This window comes from Lissotriton vulgaris, unplaced genomic scaffold (assembly GCF_964263255.1).
Source record: "Lissotriton vulgaris unplaced genomic scaffold, aLisVul1.2 SCAFFOLD_1561, whole genome shotgun sequence".
In the NCBI taxonomy this organism is placed as follows: domain Eukaryota; kingdom Metazoa; phylum Chordata; class Amphibia; order Caudata; family Salamandridae; genus Lissotriton; species Lissotriton vulgaris.
The window spans coordinates 96,135-116,403 of record NW_028249242.1 but is presented as its reverse complement, the minus strand read 5'-3'; the positions used below and the strand labels follow the sequence as shown (position 1 = coordinate 116,403).

The following is a 20,269-nucleotide window of genomic DNA, read 5'->3' as shown; positions in this document are numbered from 1 at the left end:
GGTCCACCGCGTGGGCTTGAATTTGCCAAGGCTTTGTTGCCCAATCCTGGGTCCAGCGACGCCAACAGCTTCTATCTTCGTGGGACAGCTCGATCCTCCTTCCTGGTCGCCGACAACGCCTCCTGGTCCGTGAGATCTTCGAGCACAGCGTCACCCACTCGCCTTGTCGAGGTGGCTACCATCCGGTGCCCTCCTGGTGCCCACTGACTACTGGCTAGTAGTCTCGAACTTGGTCCCCTCTGCTTTCAGGTGTCATCTTCCATCGATCCAGGCTTGGATCCACCGAACTTTCTTCACTGGTCGCCTGCCAGCAACTTCTTTCTTCCAGGCTCCTGGTCCGTCAACAAGGATTCCCGACGTCTTTTGAGTCCTATGCAGCTGCAGCCCCTGGGCTAGGTAACTTCGGCATTTCGGTGCCCCAGCATAGCCTCACTATCCAAGGGTCAGAATCTACTTTCGTTTTCTCCCTACCACGTCGGGTTCGCCCGAGAACACTAACTTTGCAATTCCTAGCTACCATAGACTTTGTCCCGCATCTCGCGTGAGAGTGCACACACTGCACCAGAGTCCCCTGGGTCTCCTAGAAGTAATCTAACGATTCTATAGTCAAGTCCTAGCGATTACAAAGCCTATTAGTACTGTACTTACCTGCTAGTAATTTCGCATTCCACTTTTCAAGTATATGGTTTTCCGTGCCCCTCGGGCATTTGTATATACTGTGCTAACTTAAGTATTTTTGTAAGAGTTTTGGTTTGTGCTTAGTACCCTGTCCTCATAAAGAGTACAGGGCTGTTGTGATCTTTAATAAATAACTGTTTATTTTCATAACACTTGTGTGGTGTCCTTTCACTTGGTGTTCAAGGGGTATATGTGGTATAACAGCTGGCTTAACACGCCCTCTCGAGTCTTTAGCCTTAGACTGCTCGTATCCACGCTACTAGGATAGCTGGTCTATAAGGTTGACTTACATAGTGTTCACTAGAATAGTGAGCACTGCATATCAGGCCACCTTCTCACACCCCCCTCCTAGTCCCACCCATAGGCAGGACCTAGTCACCGGGCCAGCCCCCTTTTTTAGTATAAAGATTGGAGCGGGCCCCCTGTTCAAATTAGATCATCTTTGGAATCAAGACACGACTTTCAGCGAAAGACATCAAGATTTCCTTCTTCAAGATTCTCCCTTGTGGCTAAGGAGTAGTCACCCTGCATCAAGCGGGCACCATCCTAAGAACACAGCGGTCTGCTGCAAGTCCTTCTTCACGAATCCGACGACCCAGCTCGACGAGACCCGGCTTCCCTGGCACCTCTGACCTCTACTCACCTCTACAGCAAAGCTGAGAACTGTGAGTGTGACGAGACCTCGAGGGACCGACGATCGCCAAGACTGCACGACTTCTTTGCAACAAGCCCACCGTGTGCTCCACTGGTGAGTGCTTTGGGGTCCGAGAAGCCCCAACCCTGAGCAGCTCCAGCACCGAAGATCAGCCCTCCAGCATCTCCACGATCTGCGTGGGGCCCTTCTGCTTTTGCGTGCTCACCGCGCTGTGTGGCTACTAGCCGGCTGGCTTGTGGCCTTCTTCACGACGCCCGACGACATCACTGCTGCTGGTCTGGTTGCTCCAGACTGGCCCTTGCTTCCTTCTTCAAGAGAGGCACCCCGGACCCTCCTGGTCCACTCCAGACGCCATTTTGAGTCCACCGCGTGGGCTTGAATTTGCCAAGGCTTTGTTGCCCAATCCTGGGTCCAGCGACGCCGACAGCTTCATCCATCGTGGGACAGCTCGCTCCTCCATCCTGGTCGCCGACAAGCCTCCTGGTCCGTGAGATCTGCGAGCACAGCGTCACCCACTCACCTAGTCGAGGTGACTACCATCCGGTGCCCTCCTGGTGCCACCTGACTACTGGCTAGTAGTCACGAACTTGGTCCCCTCTGCTTTCAGGTGTCATCTTCCTTCGATCCAGGCTTGGATCCATCGAACTTTCTTCACTGGTCGCCTGCCAGCAACTTCTTTCTTCCAGGCTCCTGGTCCGTCTACGAGGATTCCCGACGTCTTTTGAGACCTAAGCAGCTGCAGCCCCTGGGCTAGGTAACTTCGGCATTTCGGTGCCCCAGCATAGCCTCACTATCCAAGGGTCAGGATCCACTTTCGTTTTCCTCCTACCAGGTCGGGTTCGCCCGAGAACACTAACTTTGTCATTACTAGCTACCATAGACTTTGTCCCGCATCACGCGTGAGAGTGCGCACACTGCACCCGAGTCCCCTAGGCCTCCTAGGAGTAATCTGAAGATTCTATAGTCAAGTCCTAGCGATTCCTAAGCCTATTAGTACTGTACTTACCTGCTAGTAATTTCGCATTTCACTTTCAGAGTATATGGTTTTCCGTGCCCCTCGGGCATTTGTATACACTGTGCTAACTTAAGTATTTTCGTAAGAGTTTTGTTTTGTGCTTAGTACCCTGTCCTCATAAAGAGTACAGGGCTGTTGTGATTCTTAATAAATATCTTGTTTATTTTCATAACACTTGTGTGGTGTCCTTTCACTTGGTATTCAAGGGGTATATGTGTGGTAAACAGCTGGCTTAACACGCCCTCTCGAGTCTTTAGCCTTAGACTGCTCGTATCCACGCTACTAGGATAGCTGGTCTATAAGGTTGACTTACAACCAATCATCAATAAGGGTTGCTGGACTGATACATAGTGTTCACTAGAATAGTGAGCACTGCATATCAGGCCACCTTCTCACAAAGGCTAGCAGTCCTAGCCAGGTGAAAATAAAACAAACTCCTGAGGGATCCCCCTTAAACTTAGTTAGGGACCTCCCACAGATGGACACTGTTCGGCACAGCCAAACCTGGGACCTAAGGGCGCCAAACCTGACCTGTCCCTCCAGTAAGCCAAACAGAGGGACCCAGCCTCCAGCTTTAGGTAGCCAGAGGTTGACCCTGAGAGCACACTGCAACTCAGTCCTGGAAAGAAAGGCATATATGGTGGATAGTGATTGGAGGAAGTTGAGCCAAACATTAGTGGAGCCTCACTTCAGTACTCCATCCCAGCACCAGCCTTTTACTTTGCCAAAACACACCACAGGTAGAGATTCCCTATGGTGAAGACTGTGAGAAGTTGGCCTGATATATGATGCTCACTAATTCTAGTGATCACCTTGTATCAGTCCAAACAACCCTTATGGTGATTGGTTGCAAGTCAACCTTATAGACCCGCTATCCTAATGGTAGCATGGACAAAGCAGTCTTCGGCTAAACTCTTTTGGCATGTGAAGCCAGCTGTTTTACCACGTATAACCCCTTGAATACCAGATGAAAGGACACCACACAGGTTCTTATGAAACTAAACAATATATTTATTAATAACAACCTGAACTCTTTGAGGTCAGAGGGCAAAGAACATGACAATCTCTTAGGAAAAATACAAGTAAGTTGCACAAATTACAATGGTGCCCTAGGGGCACGACAAACCATATACTAAATAAATGGTATAAGGAAATCGATAGAAGGAATGGAGCTGTCCAGAGGCTGTAGGTTCACTGGGACTACACTATCCTGACCTGAGGTAAGTAATAGGAGACCCACGGGACGTGTGTGCAGAGTGGGAACTCACACGCGAGATGCGTAACAACGTCTATGGACAGTACAGTTCAAGAAAAAGGTGAGTACGGACAATCCTGACTGGTTAGGACTAAAACGACTGTGAAACTGGACACTAGGAGAGTCAATCTACCCGTGAGCACCGAAATGCTCTTGTTACCTCACCCACGGCTGTGGGTGCATAGGTGCGAAGTCGTGTCGGGTTTCTGCGTTGGAGTCTATGGAGCCTGAAAGAAAAGATGCTGCAGGCGACCAGGAGGAAGGTGTCCGGTGTGATCCAAGTGTGGATCAGGAGTGCTGAAACCCTGAAAGCAGAGGGGACAATGTTCAAAGTCACTAGCCAGTGACTGGAGTGGAACCAGGAAGGAACCAGATGTCGTCGTCGCGATCAGGTGAAGAGTGGACACTTGACTCTGCAGCCACGTGGACCAGGAGGCATTTCGGTGCTCAAGGGTAGATTAACTCTCCTAGTATCCAGATTTCCAGTCGTTTTAGTCCTAACTAGTCAGAAGAACAAGTTACTTACCTTCGGTAACGATATATCTGTAAGAAACATTAGTTAGTGTTAGATTCCTTACCTTAGAATATCCCCAGGCGTCAGTCTGGATCCGGAAACTTTTGCGTAGCAGTACCCTTGCGCGTCGGTAGGCGTCGTCTGCAGGCGTCTCCTGCGGCTCCGCGTCCGTCGGCGGCGGCGTGCGCCGTGATGACGTCGCTGGAGTATATAGACGCCGCCTCCGCGCGCTGACGTCAGTTCTTTGTACACAGCTTTTCCGCGACAGAAGACGCAGAGCCATGAGAGAACCAACACTGGTGCCATTTGAAACTAGGGCCCTGAAAGGGATGTCCTTAACCCTAGGTATCAGTTCGCAGAACGGGGAGGATGGGTGGGTTCGGTAAGGAATCTAACACTAACTAATGTTTCTTACAGATATATTGTTACCGAAGGTAAGTAACTTGTTCATCTGAAAGAAACACGTTAGTGTTAGATTCCTTACCTTAGAATAGATACCCCAGCAATACCAACCCCGGTGGTGGGTCTGCGAACCAATACATTCCTACACCAGAAAGTCCTGGAGGACAGAACGGCCAAAGAAGCCATCCCTCCGGACTTGACTGTCCAGGCAGTAGTGCCTCGCAAAGGTGTGCAGCGAGGCCCACGTAGCCGCTTGGCAAATGTCCTGCAAGGGGACTCCCCGGCCCAGGGCAGTAGTAGCCGCCGTGGCCCGAGTGGAATGGGCCCTCAGCCCAACAGGAGGCTCCTTCCGAGCCAAAGAGTAGCACGCCTTGATGCAGAGAACGACCCACCGCGAGATGGTCCGTTTATGTACCCCCCGTCCCTTCTTCGCACCCACGTAGCCAACAAACAGTTGGTCATCCACCCGGAACTGGCGTGTGCGATCCATGTAAAATGAAAACGCACGTTTTGGGTCCAGACGATGGAGCCGCTCTTCATCCTTTGAAGGATGCGGAGGCGGGAAGAAGGAAGGGAGGGTGATGGACTGCCCGATATGGAAAGCAGAAACTACTTTGGGCTGGAAAGAAGGTCTAGTCCTCAGAACCACCTTGTCAGGATGGATGGACAAGAAAGGAGGTTTGACAGAAAGAGCCTGGAGCTCACTCACCCTCCTGGCAGAGGTGATGGCAACCAGCAAAGCCGTCTTTAAAGTCAGGAGACGGAGAGGGCAAGAATGAAGGGGCTCAAAGGGAGCACACATTAAAAAGGTTAGAACCAGGTTCAAGTCCCACTGAGGCATCACAAACGGAACAGGAGGATACATGTGTGTGATGCCCTTCAAGAATCTCGTTACAATTGGGGACTTGAACAAAGAAGGCTGATCAGGAAGCCTAAGAAAGGCCGAAAGGGCAGAAAGGTAGCCCTTGATAGTGCCCAGAGCAGAGCCCTGCTGGGCAAGAGAGAGAAGGAACAGAAGAACCTCGGAGAGAGGGGCAGAAAGAGGATCCACAGCCTTTGCTGTGCACCATGCCACAAACTTGTTCCACCGACAGGCGTATACCGATTTCGTGGACGGACGCCTGGCTGCCAGAATTACATTACAGACTTCAGGAGGCAAGTCAAATGGCCTCAATTGCCGCCGCTCAATCTCCAAGCATGGAGCTGCCGAGAAGTTGGCGGATCTCAACCAGGCGTGGCGACGAATCGCCACCGTCGTGGACATCGCTCTGCCTAGCGAGTCGGTCGTATCAAGACCACATCGAATAGAATATCTAGCTGCATCTCGGCCCTCAGCTACAGCTTTGCCGAGTTTTGCCCGCACCTCCATGGGGCATTCTGGCAGCAGCTCCGCGACCGTATCCCACACAGAGTGGGTGTAGCGGCCCAAGAGGCAAGCGGTGTTGCAAGACCGCAGTCCTAAACTCAGGGACAAGAAGACCTTCTTGCCATATTGGTCATACCTCTTGGATTCCCGATCGGGCGGGGCCGACGGGAATGCGGACTGGGAGGTAGAGGCCTGGATCACCAGGCTCTCAGGGGTGGGGTGGGTGGACAGGAACTTGGGGTCGTCCGGACAAGGACGGTGGCGTCTGGCCACGTTCCGATCAACAGGCACACCTGAAGAGGGCCTGGACCACGTGCCCAACAGAACGTCTGATAAGGCTTCGTTAAACGGCAGCAGAGGCTCCTGAGGGCATGACCGCGGTTTGAAGACCTCAGTGAGGATGTTAGGCCTCACGGCCGCGACGGGGAGCAAGGTTTAAGGCCTTGGCAGCCCTCATCAACACCACTGAATAGGCAGCTCCCTCCTCCGATGCCACGGAAGAAGGAGAGACAAAACCAGGGTTAGGAGAGTCATCTAAACCACTGGCGTCCCCCAAATCACCTGTCCAGTCCATGTCATACTGACACTCACGTGACAGAGGGTCCTCAGACCCCTCCCAGCCCTCACCGTACTCTACATCATCACCATAGTCGGTGTCAACCATGTAGACCGGCTCCACGGGGTCGACAGGCCCCATCGGCGTCGAGCCCGGCGTCGAGCGACGCCGGTCCGACTCCGCGTCCGGATTCGGTGAGGGTATGGGGACGGCGCCACCCGGAGCCAGAGCCTCAGTGCCGCCCGAAGGCGGCACCGAGGAACCGGCGTCGCGCGGAGGCGGCGCCGGGGGCAACCCCGATGGAATCGGCGCCGGGTTGGATGGACGTCCATCCGGCGTCGACCCTGAAGGCCCTAGCGGCGCCGGTGTCGGCGCCGTCGGCGGCGCCGGTGTCGGAGCATCCGACGGCGTCGAGGTAGGGTCAGCTGGACCGCTAGGGCCCCCGGACGGGTGCACTGGGCCCGTAGGCGCCGTGGAACCCGCCGGAGGAGATAGAGGCATTCCTCGTGGCCATGAGGGCCCTATCTCCTCAGGCGTCGCACCTTGCCCAGGGACCTGAGGGTATGGGGCAGGCCGCGCCGGCGACTCTCGCGGAGCCGCGGGGTTGGGGTCACCCGAACCCCCGGCCGCATCGCGCGAGCGTCGGGGGGAGTCGGGGGTACGATGACGACGCCCCGACTTCTTGTGTTTCTTACCTGATGAACTCGATGAGTGATGTCGACTTCCGGAGCGCCCGGCGCGGCTCCGCGACCGCTCCCTCGAACGCTCCCTGGACCTCCGTCCGGACCGCGACCGCTCTCGACGCGGGGCCGACACCCGGAGCTCGAGTAGCTTGCGGGACCGCTCCCGCCTAGCCTTGTTCGTCAGAGCCCGGCAATCGACGCAGGAGTCGACGTCGTGGTCGGGGCCCAGGCACCGGAGACAGAGTCGGTGATGGTCCGTGACCGAAAATCGTGCGGTCACAACCGTCACAGTTTTTGAAACCGGGCATCCTACCAGGCACAAAAGATAGATATAAGTTTGAAATAACTTGGTCAAAAGACCGGGTACCGCTCTTCAGATCTGCGTCCACTGGCGCGGAAAAAAGAAGAACTGACGTCAGCGCGCGGAGGCGGCGTCTATATACTCCAGCGACGTCATCACGGCGCACGACGCCGACGACGAACGCGGAGCCGCAGGAGACGCCTGCAGACGACGCCTACCGACGCGCACGGGTACCGCTACGCAAAAGTTTCCGGATCCAGACTGACGCCTGGGGATATTCTCCGGTAAGGAATCTAACACTAACGTGTTTCTTTCAGATCTGTCCGTACTCACCTTTTTCGTAAACTGTACTGTCCATTGACTTGGTTACGCATCTCGCGTGTGAGTTCACACTCTGCACACGCATTCCGTGGGCCTCCTATTACTTACCTAAGGTTAGGGTAGTGTAGTCCCAGCGATCCTACAGCCTCTGGACAGCTCCTTTCCTTTCATCGATTTCCTTATACCACTTGTTTAGTATATGGTTTGACGTGCCCCTAGGGCAACATTGTATTTGTGCAACTTAAACTTATTTTTCCAAAGTCATGTGCTTAGCCCTCTGACCTCAAAGAGTTCAGAGGTGTTTGCTATTAATAAATATATTGTTTATTTTCATAACAACCTGTGTGGTGTCCTTTCATCTGGTATTCAAGGGGTTATATGTGGTAAAACAGCTGGCTTCACATGCCAAAAGAGTTTAGCCTAAGACTGCTTTGTCCATGCTACCATTAGGATAGCTGGTGTATAAGGTTGACTTACAACCAATCACCATAGGGGTTGTTAGGACTGATACAAGGTGATCACTAGAATTAGTGAGCATCATATATCAGGCAAACTTCTCACAACTTGTGCATCTGAAAGAGACAAGTTAGTGATAGATTCCTTACCTTATAATAGATACCCCAGCAATACAAACCCCGGTGGTGGGTCTGCGAACCAATAATCAAACCAGAAAGTCCTGGAGGACGGAACGGCCAAAGAAGCCATCCCTCCGGACTTGGCTGTCAAGGCAGTAGTGCCTTGCGAATGTGTGTAGCGAGGCCCACGTAGCTGCCTGGCAAATGTCCCTCAAGGGGACTCCCCGGCCCAGGGCAGTAGTAGTCGCCGTGGCCCGAGTGAAGTGGGCCCTCTTGAAGCCGCAGCGTCAACCGGACCAAGACTTGGGATAAAGGCTGAAAGATCGGAATCAGAGCCTGAATATCCCGAACCCGCTGTTCTGGAGGATAAACTCGAAACTGCGCCGAGTCGAGAACCGCTCCGATGAAGAGGAGCTTCTGAGAGGAACACAGGTGTGACTTCGGCACATTGATGGAGAACCCCAGCAGGTGCAGGAGGTCGGCCGTAGTCTGGAGGTGGCTGACGACTGTCTGGGGCGAGCCCGCCTTCAACAACCAGTCGTCGAGGTAGGGGAAGACTGAAACCCCTAATCTGCGCAGATGAGCTGCCACCACCGCCATCACTTTCGTGAACACCCGTGGAGCGCTGGTAAGGCCAAAGGGGAGCACGGTAAACAAAGTGCTCGAGGCCTACCGTGAACCGCAGGTAACACCGGTGGGACGGCAGGACGGGGATGTGAAAATAAGAGTCCTGCAAGTCCAACGCTACCATCCAGTCTCCAGGGTCTAGGGCCGCTAAGACCTGAGCCAATGTCAGCATCTTGAACTTCTCCTTCCGGAGGAAGCCGTTGAGGTTCCGCAGGTCCAATATAGGGCGTAGGCCCCCTTTGCCCTCCTTGGGTACCAGAAAGTAGTAGGAGTAACAACCACACCCTACTTCTGGCCCAGGAACGCGCTCTATGGCCCCCTTGGCCAAGAGGGCGGTAACTTCCTCTTGTAGAAGTCGCAAGTGATCCCCTGACACGCGGTGGCACTGCGGTGACATGGCTGGAGGGGTCGCCTCGAAGGGGAGGGAGTAGCTCCTTCGGACGATTTGCAGCACCCACTTGTTTGAAGTGACAGTGCGCCAGCGGTGGTGGTGATGGCGAACCCTGACCCCCACTGGCGTCACATGGGCCTGAAAGCACGGACTAGGAGGATTTCGAGGCGGATGCTGCAGGGGTAGGTGTGGACTGGCCTAGCTGTTGTCCCCGACCGCCGCCACAGCAGTTTCCACGTCCGCCACCGCGCTGGATGGTAGTCTGCGGCCCATGGCTGACAGGACGTGTGGGGGCCCCCCTTCCTTGACAAAGAAAGGAGCGAAAAGCAGCCGTTTGCTGGCGCTTGGCCGAGAGGCCCAAGGACTTGGCCGTAGCCCTGGAGTCTTAAAGCGCTCAAGCGCATGGTCTGCCTTATCGCCAAAGAGGCGACGGCCATCGAACGGCATGTCCATAAGTGTGTTTTGGACATCGGCCGAGAAATTGGCGGACCTCAACCAGGCGTGACGACGAATTGTCACTGTCGTTGCCATCGCTCTGCCTAGAGAGTTGGTAGTGTCCAGCCCACACCGGATGGAGTAACGTGCCGCATCGCGGCCTTCCACAAGGGCCTGGCCGAGTTTAGCCCGGACCTCCACCGGGCATTCTGGCAGCACGGTCGCGACCCTGTCCCACAGAGAGTGGGTGTAGCGGCCCAAGAGGCACGCAGTATTGACTGACCGCAATCCCAAACTTAGGGAGGAGAATACCCTCTTACCGAAATTCTCGTACCTCTTGGATTCCCGGTCGGGGGAAGCCGACGGGAATGCGGTCTGGGAATTGGAGGCTTGGATAACCAAGCTCTCAGGGGTGGGGTGGGTAGACAGAAAGCAAGGGTCGCCCGGAGCCAGGCGGTGGCGCCTGGCCACGCTCCTATTCACAGGCTGCCCTGTGGCGGGCCTGGACCAAGTGCCCAGAAGAATGTCTGATAGGGCCTCATTAAACTGGAGCAGAGGCTCGGCCGAGCTTGACTGCGGTTTAAGGACCTCAGTGAGGAGGTTATTCCTCACGGTCGCGACGGGGAGCTCAAGGCCCAAGGCCTTGGCCGCTCTCATCAGCACCACACTATAGGTAGCCCCCTCCTCTGTAGACACGCTAGGAAGGGAGACAAAACCAGTGTCGGGCTAAGTGTCCAGACCACTGGCAACCCCAAGCTCTCCTGTCCAGTCCTCAGAAAACACACTCATGTGCCAGAGGCTCCTCAGACCCCTCCCAATCCTCCTCATCACCCACCGCCTGGTACTCAGGCTCAAAAGATGGGTCAGGGTCATAGAAATAAAAATCTCCCAGCGGCGTCGAGAGCGGCGCCGCTCCGGCGCCGGACCGGAATCGAGGGCAGGACCAGGGACGACGTCGTCCGGGGACGGCGCCAGGGGCGACACTCTCGGGGCAGACGCCAGCGAGGTCGTGAGGTCGACCGGCGGCAACCCGGATCCGGAACCGGACCCAGTGGGGCTCTGCAGCGTCGGGACCGAAGTCGCCGATGGCGCCGGAGCCGAAAGCACCCGCCGGCATCTAAGCACCCAACCCGCTTGGGGACCCAGTCGGAACCGCTTGACCCGAAGGCGCCGCGGAACCAGGCGGAGGAGCGAGCGACCTCATGGCCATGAGGAAGTCTGCAATCTCCCCCGGCGTCGCGTTCTGCCCAGGGACCGGCGGGTATGGAGCAGGCCCGACCCCTGCGGCTCCAGCGGAGCCGTGTGGGTGGTGTTGCCCGAACCCCCGGACGCGTGGCACGAGCGTCGGGGGTAGTCAGAAGAGCGACGGGGCCGGAACTGTGGGGGCTCCGGCCCCGTGACTGGTCCCTCGACCTCCTTTCGGACCAGGACCTCAAGCGGTGCGGGGCGGACTGCCGAAATCGAGTCGCTTACGGGACCGCTCCAGTCTAGCTTTAGAAGTCAGGGCCCGGCAGTCGGAGCAGGACTTGTCGTCATGGTCCAGGCCTAAACAGTGCAGGCACCGGCGATGGGGGTCGGTAACCAACATCAGTCGGCGCAGGGCTTGAACCCGGGCATCCCTACCGGCACCCTCAGAGTCGAGCAGACTTCGAAAATAGATCAAAAAGGATCTCAAAAATTTAGTCAAAAAGTGACTAGGGTACAACTTTTTCCAAATCTGCGCTTGCTGGCGCGGAAAAAAGAAGAACTGACGTCAGCACGCGGAGGCGGCGTCTATATACTCAGACGACGTCATCACGGCGCCCACAACGCCAACGACGGACGTGGAGCAGCGGACGACGCCTACTGACGCGCATGGGTCCTGCTACGCAAAAAATTTCTGAATCTAGTCTGACGCCTGGGGATATTCTAAGGTAAGGAATCTATCATTAACGTGTCTCTTTCAGATACATGCACACAGTCTTGGGTGCAAACGTTTCTAATGTGTTTAATAACTCCACACACCTATGATGCATTAGGAGCACATATGTTTTGAAAACACATCCATCAGCTGGACCAAGGCTGTACAAATTCCGGTAGAAAAGTAATATGGTAGTTACCTGCCAATACGTAAACACACTAGCACACTAATTGCTTGAAGTCATAAGTGATGTCATCAATGATGTAATGAGCGACGTAATATGTAAGTTAATAAGCAGTGCACAGCAGGGGTGCAAGTTATAGTAAGGTCTGCTATTTATAACTGGTAAATTTCTGTGTATTTTTTACATTTCAAAACGTTGACAAATTCACCAAACAATAACGTTATTTTAACCTGTGTTCTTTTCAGTGAATAATATATGATGCCTTTTTTTGTCGAGAGAATGCCAAGAGAGAGAACCAGCACATATAACATTGCAGGGACAGTGTAGTGTTCTATTTTGTCACCATGAAACTGCTCTCGATCATGGTCTATTTAATTACTTTAATTCGCTTATCTTTAAAATACTCACTACAGTAAAGTAGATTCAGTCCCTTAGTTTAACACTAATAAGATATATTTTAAATTGCCTTGTTTATAAAGGAAAACAAACATTCTGTTAAAGTAATCTGTAAAGAGGTTGTTATAAATGCTTTTTTTGTACAAGATCAGTGTTTATGATCATCAATTGATATCCCCTCATGGAGAAATATACAAATAAACAACTCACTCATTTAACTTCGTTCTACTATGCTCTAACAAATGATACATACCCGAAATTGTTCCCAAATTTGAGTTGTCAAAGAACTGTGTCGGTCGAGGCAACGATAATGCTTTTGATCTGGGATCAAAAATACTACTTTTTGGGGAATCCAAAATAATTGTTTCCTGTGTTGTGGATTCATGACATTTAGAAGGAACATGATCGTTATTTTCAACTGGAGCTTCAGGTTTTCCAGCAGGTGTTGGAAGAGGGTCCTGTGATGCTTCAGATATCAAATCATTTCTTGCTGCTTCCTTCAACTTCTGGTTTTCCATCTTTAGCTGAGACTCAATTCTTAGTTTGGAAAAAAAAATACTTGGTAACTTTAGTGATTCAAACTAGAACTACATCATTGTCAAGCATTCACAGAATTGACCAAATGCACAAGTTACTTACCTTCGGTAACGATATATCTGCAAGAAACAGTAGTTCGTGTTAGATTCCTTACCTTAGAATATCCCCAGTGTGAGAAGTTGGCCTGATACATAGTGCTCACTATTCTAGTGATCACTGTGTATCACACCAAACGACCCTTATTAAAGATTGGTTGTAAGTCAACCTTATAGACCAGCTATCCTAGTAGCATGGACAAGAGCAGTCTTTAGGCTAAACTCTAGAGGGCGTGTTAAGCCAGCTGTTATACCATCACATATACCCCTTGAACACCAAGTGAAAGGACAACACACAAGTTGTTATAAAAATAAAGTATATTTATTAATACCAAGTCTACCCTGAACTCTTTATGAGTCAGGGAGCTAAGCACAATACAAAACTCTTAAGAAAAAACTTTAAGTCGCACAATTTACACAAATGCCCGAGGGGCACGAAAAACCATATACACTAAAAGTGAAATGCAAAATACTAGCAGGTAAGTAACAAGATCCAGAGGCTTCAGGATCGCCAGGACTACACTACTGAACCCTAAGGTTAGGAGCAGGAGGCCTAGGGAGATCGGGTGCAGATGCGGGACAAAGTCTATGGAGGCTAGTATTTGTAAAGTCACTGTTTCCGGACGAATCCGACTAGGTAGACTAAAAACGAAAAAGGATCTGGACACTTGGATAGTGAACCTACATTGGAGCACCGAAATGCTCAGGTTACCTAGCCCAGGGGCCGCGGCTGCATAGGGTTCTAAAGACGTTGGGAATCCTCGTTGTAGTCTATGGAGCCTGAAGAACAAGTTACTTACCTTCGGTAACGATATATCTGTAAGAAACAGTAGTTAGTATTAGATTCCTTACCTTTGAATATCCCCAGGCGTCAGTCTGGATCCGGAAACTTTTGCTTAGCAGAACCCCTGCGTGTCGGTAGGCGTCGTCTGCAGGCGTCCCCTGCGGCTCCGCGTCCGTCGTCGGCGGCGTGCGCCGTGATGACGTCGCTGGAGTATATAGACGCCGCCTCCGCGCGCTGACGTCAGTTCTTTGTACACAGCTTTTCCGCGCCAGAACACGCAGAGCCATGTGAGAACCAACACTGGTGCCATTTGAAACTAGGGCCCTGAAAGGGATGTCCTTAACCCTAGGTATCAGTTCGCAGAATGGGGAGGATGGGTGTGGCGGTAAGGAATCTAATACTAACTACTGTTTCTTACAGATATATCGTTACCGAAGGTAAGTAACTTGTTCTTCTGAAAGAAACAGGTTAGTGTTAGATTCCTTACCTTAGAATAGATACCCCAGCAATACCAACCCCGGTGGTGGGTCTGCGAACCAATACAATCCTACACCAGAAAGTCCTGAAGGACCGAACGGCCGAAGAAGCCATCCCTCCGGACTTGACTGTCCAGGCAGTAGTGCCTTGCAAAAGTGTGCAGCGAGGCCCACGTAGCCGCCTGGCAAATGTCCTGCAAAGGGACTCCCCGGCCCAGGGCAGTAGTAGCCGCCGTGGCCCGAGTGGAATGGGCCCTCAGCCCAACAGGAAGCTCCTTCCGAGCCAAAGAGTAGCACGCCTTGATGCACAGAACGACCCACCGAGAGATGGTCCGTTTATGTACCGCCCGACCCTTCTTCGCACCCACGTAGCCAACAAACAGTTGGTCATCCACCCGGAACTGGCGTGTGCGATCCATATAAAATGAAAGCGCACGTTTTGGGTCCAGACGATGGAGCCGCTCTTCATCCTTTGAAGGATGCGGAGGCGGGAAGAAGGAGGGGAGGGTGATGGACTGCCCGATGTGAAAAGCAGAGACATCCTTGTCAGGATGAATGGACAGGAAAGGAGGTTTGACAGAAAGAGCCTGGAGCTCACTCACTCTCCTGGCAGAGGTGATGGCGACCAGGAAGGCCGTCTTCAAAGTCAGAAGACGGAGAGGACAGGAATGAAGTGGCTCAAAGGGAGCACACATCAAGAAGGTTAGAACCAGGTTCAAGTCCCACTGAGGCATCACAAACTGAACAGGAGGATACATGTGAGTGATGCCCTTCAAGAACCTTGTTACAATAGGGGACTTGAACAAAGAAGGTTGATCAGGCAGCCTTAGAAAGGCCGAAGGGGCAGAAAGGTAGCCCTTGATAGTGCCCAGAGCAGAGCCCTGCTGGGCAAGAGAGAAGAAAGAGGATAACCTCGGAAAGAGGGGCAGAAAGAGGGTCCACAGCCTTTGCTGTGCACCATGCCACAAATCTGTTCCACCGGCAGGCGTATACCGACTTTGTGGAGGGACGCCTGGCTGCCAGAATCACATCACAGACTTCAGGAGGCAAGTCAAATGGCCTCAACTGTCGCCGCTCAATCTCCACGCATGGAGGTGGAGGCTGGACAGGTTCAGGTGGAGGACCGTCCCCTGCTGCTGCGACAGAAGGTCCTCCTGAAGGGGCAGGCGGATCGGGGGACCGACTGACATGCTGAGTAGCTCGGTATACCAGTACCTTCGAGCCCAGTCCGGAGCCACAAGGATGACTTGGGCCCGGTCGCGCCTGATCTTCTTTAGCACTCTGGGCAGAAGTGGTATAGGCGGAAAGGCGTATAACAGACCGCAACTCCACTCGCGCCGAAAGGCGTCGCCGTGCGAGTGCCGTCTTGGAAACTCCAACGCGCAGAACTGATGACATTGCGCGTTCTCTTCTGTGGCGAATAGATCTAACCAAGGCTCTCCCCATTGCAGAAAGAGGCCTTGCGCCACGTCCGGGTTCAGACGCCATTCGTGATCCATCGAGCACCGACGGCTGAGTTCGTCTGCCCTGGCGTTCAGAGAACCTGCCAGGTGTTGAACCGTCAGAGTCACGCCCTGACGTTCCAGCCACTGCCAGAGGCGCAGAGCCTCCTGGCAAAGGGTCCACGACCCCACCCCGCCCTGCTTGTTGCAGTACCACATGGCGGTGGTGTTGTCCGTGAACACCTGCACCACACTCCCGCTGACAAAGGGGAGGAATGCTTTCAGTGCCAAACGAATCGCCCGGAGCTCCAACAGGTTTATATGGAGCCGGGACTCCGCCGGAGACCAGATGCCTCTGATCTCTGCCTCTCCCAAGTGGCCTCCCCAGCCCTGGAGGGACGCATCCGTCACAACAACGTGCTCCGGTTGGGGAAGGGAGAGGGATCTGCCTCTGACCCAATCGCGGTCCGTAAGCCACCACTGCAGTTGTCTCGCAGTGCCCTCCGAGATCAAGACGTGGTCGGACAAGTTGCCCTGATGCTGGGCCCACTGAAACTTCAGGCCTGCCATAGGAGTGACTGATAGGAATCTGTGTGTCCATTTTAGGGTTAGATATAGGTATACTATATCTACAGCAAAGGGTGATTACACGACTTTGCCCCAGCTGTCATGCAGCCAGTTGTGTCAAATTTAGGAGGCCAGCCAGGGGTGGCATAATACCTGCTTCAGCCCCTGGTAGGCCCTGGGTACACCTATGCCCTGAGTTACAGGGTCTGATAAGGGGGCCCAGTACCAATTGGTAAATGCACCTAGGGTACATGTTGTAATTTAGAGAGAGAGCAGCCAGGCTGTGGGTCTGATTGGCAGGCCCACAGCCAGAGAAAGTCGTAAACCAGTGAAACAAAAGCAAAAAATCTGGGTGATCATAGGATTGCAGACCCTACTCTCCTACAGTAATGACCAGCCCACTGCTTTTATAAGCAGAAGGCTGACCCCCAGAGAGAAAAATTGGTCAGCTATTGAGAGGGAGGCCTTTGGGCCCTGGAGAAACTGAGGCCATACTTGTTTGGCATTTATTTCAAGATTTAGACCGACCATAAGCCCCTCTTATGGCTAAATCAGATGAAGGGTGAAAACCCCAAACTGCTTAGGTGGTCCATTTCCCTACAGGGGATGGATTTTACAGTGGAGCATAGACCTGGCACTGATCATGGCAATGCAGATGGGCTCTCCAGGTTTTTCCACTTAGAACAAGAAGACTCACCTGGTCAAGGTTAGTTTATTGTCCCAAAGTTTTTTTTGGGGGGGGGGGGGGGGTCATGTAGGAGAGTAGGGTCTGCAATCCTATGATCACCCAGATCTTTTGCTTTTGTTTCACTGGTTTACGACTTTCTCTGGCTGTGGGCCTGCCAATCAGACCCACAGCCTAGCTGTTCTCTCACTAAATTGACATGTGTACCTTAGGTGCATTATCCAATTGGAACTGGGCCACCTTATCAGACCCTGTAACTCAGGGCATAGGTGTACCCAGGGCCTACCAGGGGCTGAAGCATGTATTATGCCACCCCTGGATGGCCATCTAAATCCGACACAACTGGCTGCACGACAGCTGGGGCAAGGTGGTGTAATCACCCTTTGCTTTAGATATAGTATACCTATATCTAACCCCAAAATGGACACACGGATTCCTATCAGTCACTCCTATGGCAGGCCTTGGCAATCCTGAAGGCAGAGTGCTTGGAATCTTGTGAGATGGTGCTCTGGCATGAGCTGAGCCCGTTTGCAGCTTGCGGAAGTCCTAATAGCAGTTCCATGATAACGCATACCATATACTTTTAAGTGCATTATAATCCTCGCGGTTAAATGCCATCTTTGGTATCGCTTTATCAAAACATGTCGAGTAAGGTGTCATACGAATTGGAATACTAACCCCTCGCCAATTCTGGCGACGGGGTTAGCATTCCACCCTTCTAGAGGGACACGACATGTACGTAACTGTGAACCCCGGTTAAAGTTAACTGAAGCCTCAGCTCCACAAAATGGATGCTGCCACCACAGACACGAGTCTGACCTCCTGCTGCTGGGAGTCCTTCCAGCGAGGAGAGCTTGGACAAAGGGTTTCCTGTCAGTGGCGGTGCTAGCACCATCCCAGACAGGGTTTTGTGTATCCTGGGTAGGCAGGGCTTTACAGGAAGGTGACTGCAATTGGCACCCCGGTGCTCAATACGCATCTGCCGGCTAGAACCAGTTCCAGTGGCACACCAGCCCCTGGCCTGGGGAAAGTCCGGCATGGGAGAGGGGTGTAACCACCCCCCTTCCTGGTCCCACCCCTAGGGCAGGACCTAGTCGCGTACCCACCCCTTTCTTTAGGATAAAGGCAGGAGCGGGGACCCTTCCAAATTAGATCATCTTTGAATCAAGAAACTACTTTCTACAAAAGGAACTCTCGACTTCTTCTCAAGATTTCTCCCTTGTGGCTAAGGAGTAGTCACCCTGCATCCGCAGGCACCAACTAAGAACTCTGCGGTTTGCTGCACGTCCTTCCTCAGGAATCCGACGGACCAGCACGACGAGACCCGGCTTCCCTGGCACCTCTGACCTCTACCTACCTCTACAGCTAAGCTGAGAACCGTAGGTGCGACGAGACCTCGAGGGACCGGCCATCATCAGAACTGCACGACTTCTATCCAGCACGACCGCCGAGGGATCCTCTGGTGAGTGCTTTGGGGTCCGAGAAGCCCCGACCCTGAGCAGCTCCAGCACCGAAGTCCAGCCTCCCAGCATCTCCACGATCTGCGTGGGGCCCTTCTGCTTTTTGCTGCTCACCGCGTTGTTTGGCTACTAGCCCGCTGGCTTGTGGCCTTCTTAACGACGCCCGACGACATCACTGCCGCTGGTCTGGTTGCTCCAGACTGGCCCTTGCTCCCTTCCAAAAGAGGAGCACCCCGGACCCTCCTGGTCCACTCAAGACGCCATTTTAGGTCCACCGCGTGGGCTTGAATTTGCCAAGGATTGTTGCCCCAATCCTGGGCCCAGCGACGCCGACAGCATCAACCATCGTGGGACAGCTCGCACCTCCATCCTGGTCGCCGACAACGCCTCCTGGTCCGTGAGACTGCATAGCCCAGCGTCGCCCACTCACCTAGTCGAGGTGACTACCATCCGGTGCCCTCCTGGTGCCCTCTGACTACTGGCTAGTAGTTACGAACTTGGTCCCCTCTGCTTTCAGGTGTCATCTATCTTCAAGATCCAGGCTTGGATCACTTCGAACTATCTTCACTGGTCGTCTGCCAGCAATTTCTTTCTTCAGGCTCCTGGTTCGTCAGCGAGGATTCCCGACGTCTAAACAGACCTATGCAGCCGCAGCCCCTGGGCTAGGTAACTTCGGAATTTCGGTGCCCCAGCATAGCCTCACTATCCAAGGGTCAGGATCCACTTTCGTTTTCCTCCTACCAGGTCGGGTTCGCCCGAGAACACTAAACTTTGTTTTTACTAGCTCCCATAGACTTTGTCCCGCATCCCGCGTGAGAGTGCACACACTGCACCCGAGTCCCCTAGGCCTCCTACTAGTAATCTGAAGGTTCAGTAACGTAGTCCTAGCGATTCCAAAGCCTATTAGTACAGTACTTACCTGCTAGTAATTTCGCATTCCACTTCCATAGAATATGGTTTTTCGTGCCCCTCGGGCATTTGTGTAAATTGTGCAACTTGAAGTATTTTTATAAGAGTTTTGTTGTGTGCTTAGTACCCTGTCCTCATAAAGAGTCCAGGGCTCTTGTGACTTAAATAAATACACTGTTTATTTTCATAACACTTGTGTGGTGTCCTTTCACTTGGTGTTCAAGGGGTATATGTGATGGTATAACAGCTGGCTTAACACGCCCTCTAGAGTTTAGCCCGAAGACTGCTCGTATCCACGCTACTAGGATAGCTGGTTCAAAAGGTTGACTTACAACCAATCACCATAAGGGTCGTTTGGACTGATGCATTGTGATCACTAGAATAGTGAGCACTGCATATCAGGCCAACTTCTCACAGTAACACGCTTGGATGCACAACACGATCCACCAAGAGATGGTCCGCTTGAGCACCGCCCGTCCCTTCTTAGCACCCACGTAACCAACAAAGAGTTGGTCATCCACCCGGAACTGGCGTGTGCGATCCAGATAGTAAGAGAGCGCATGTTTTGGGTCCTGACGGTGGAGCCTCTCTTCCTCTTTCGAGGGATGCGGAGGCGGAAAGAAGGTGGGCAAGGTGATGGACTGCCGGATGTGGAAGGCTGTGACTACCTTGGGCAGGAAATAGGGTATTGTACGCAACACAACCTTGTCCGGATGGACATAAAGGAAGGGAGGTTTAGAGGAAAGAGCATGGAGCTCACTCACTCTCCTGCCAGAGGTGATGGCAACCAGGAAAGCAGTCTTAAGTGTAAGAAGACGTAGAGGACAGTTATGAAGCGGCTCAAAGGGAGCGCACATCAAGTAAGTTAGAACCAGGTTCCAGTCCCACTGGGGCATCACGAAAGGAACAGGAGGGAACATATGAGTGATGCCCTTTAAGAATCTGTTGACAATGGGGGACTTGAACAAAGAAGGCTGATCAGGAAGCCTCAAGAAGGCTGAAAGGGCAGAAAGGTAACACTTGATAGTGCCCAGAGCAGAGCCCTGCTGGGCAAGAGAAA

General features: G+C 53.0%; 1 protein-coding gene across 1 annotated transcript in view; it reads right to left on the bottom strand.

Annotated features, from left to right (window-relative positions):
- The window catches only part of LOC147663644 (uncharacterized), a 68,892-nt gene extending 56,107 nt beyond the window's left edge, over positions 1-12,785 (bottom strand). Inside the window, exon 1 of the mRNA XM_086950299.1 lies at positions 12,508-12,785. Coding sequence (XP_086806425.1) covers positions 12,508-12,772 — 265 coding nt within the window. The 5' untranslated portion in view covers positions 12,773-12,785. The remainder of the gene's footprint in view (positions 1-12,507) is intronic.
- Positions 12,786-20,269: the final 7,484 nt, after the last annotated feature.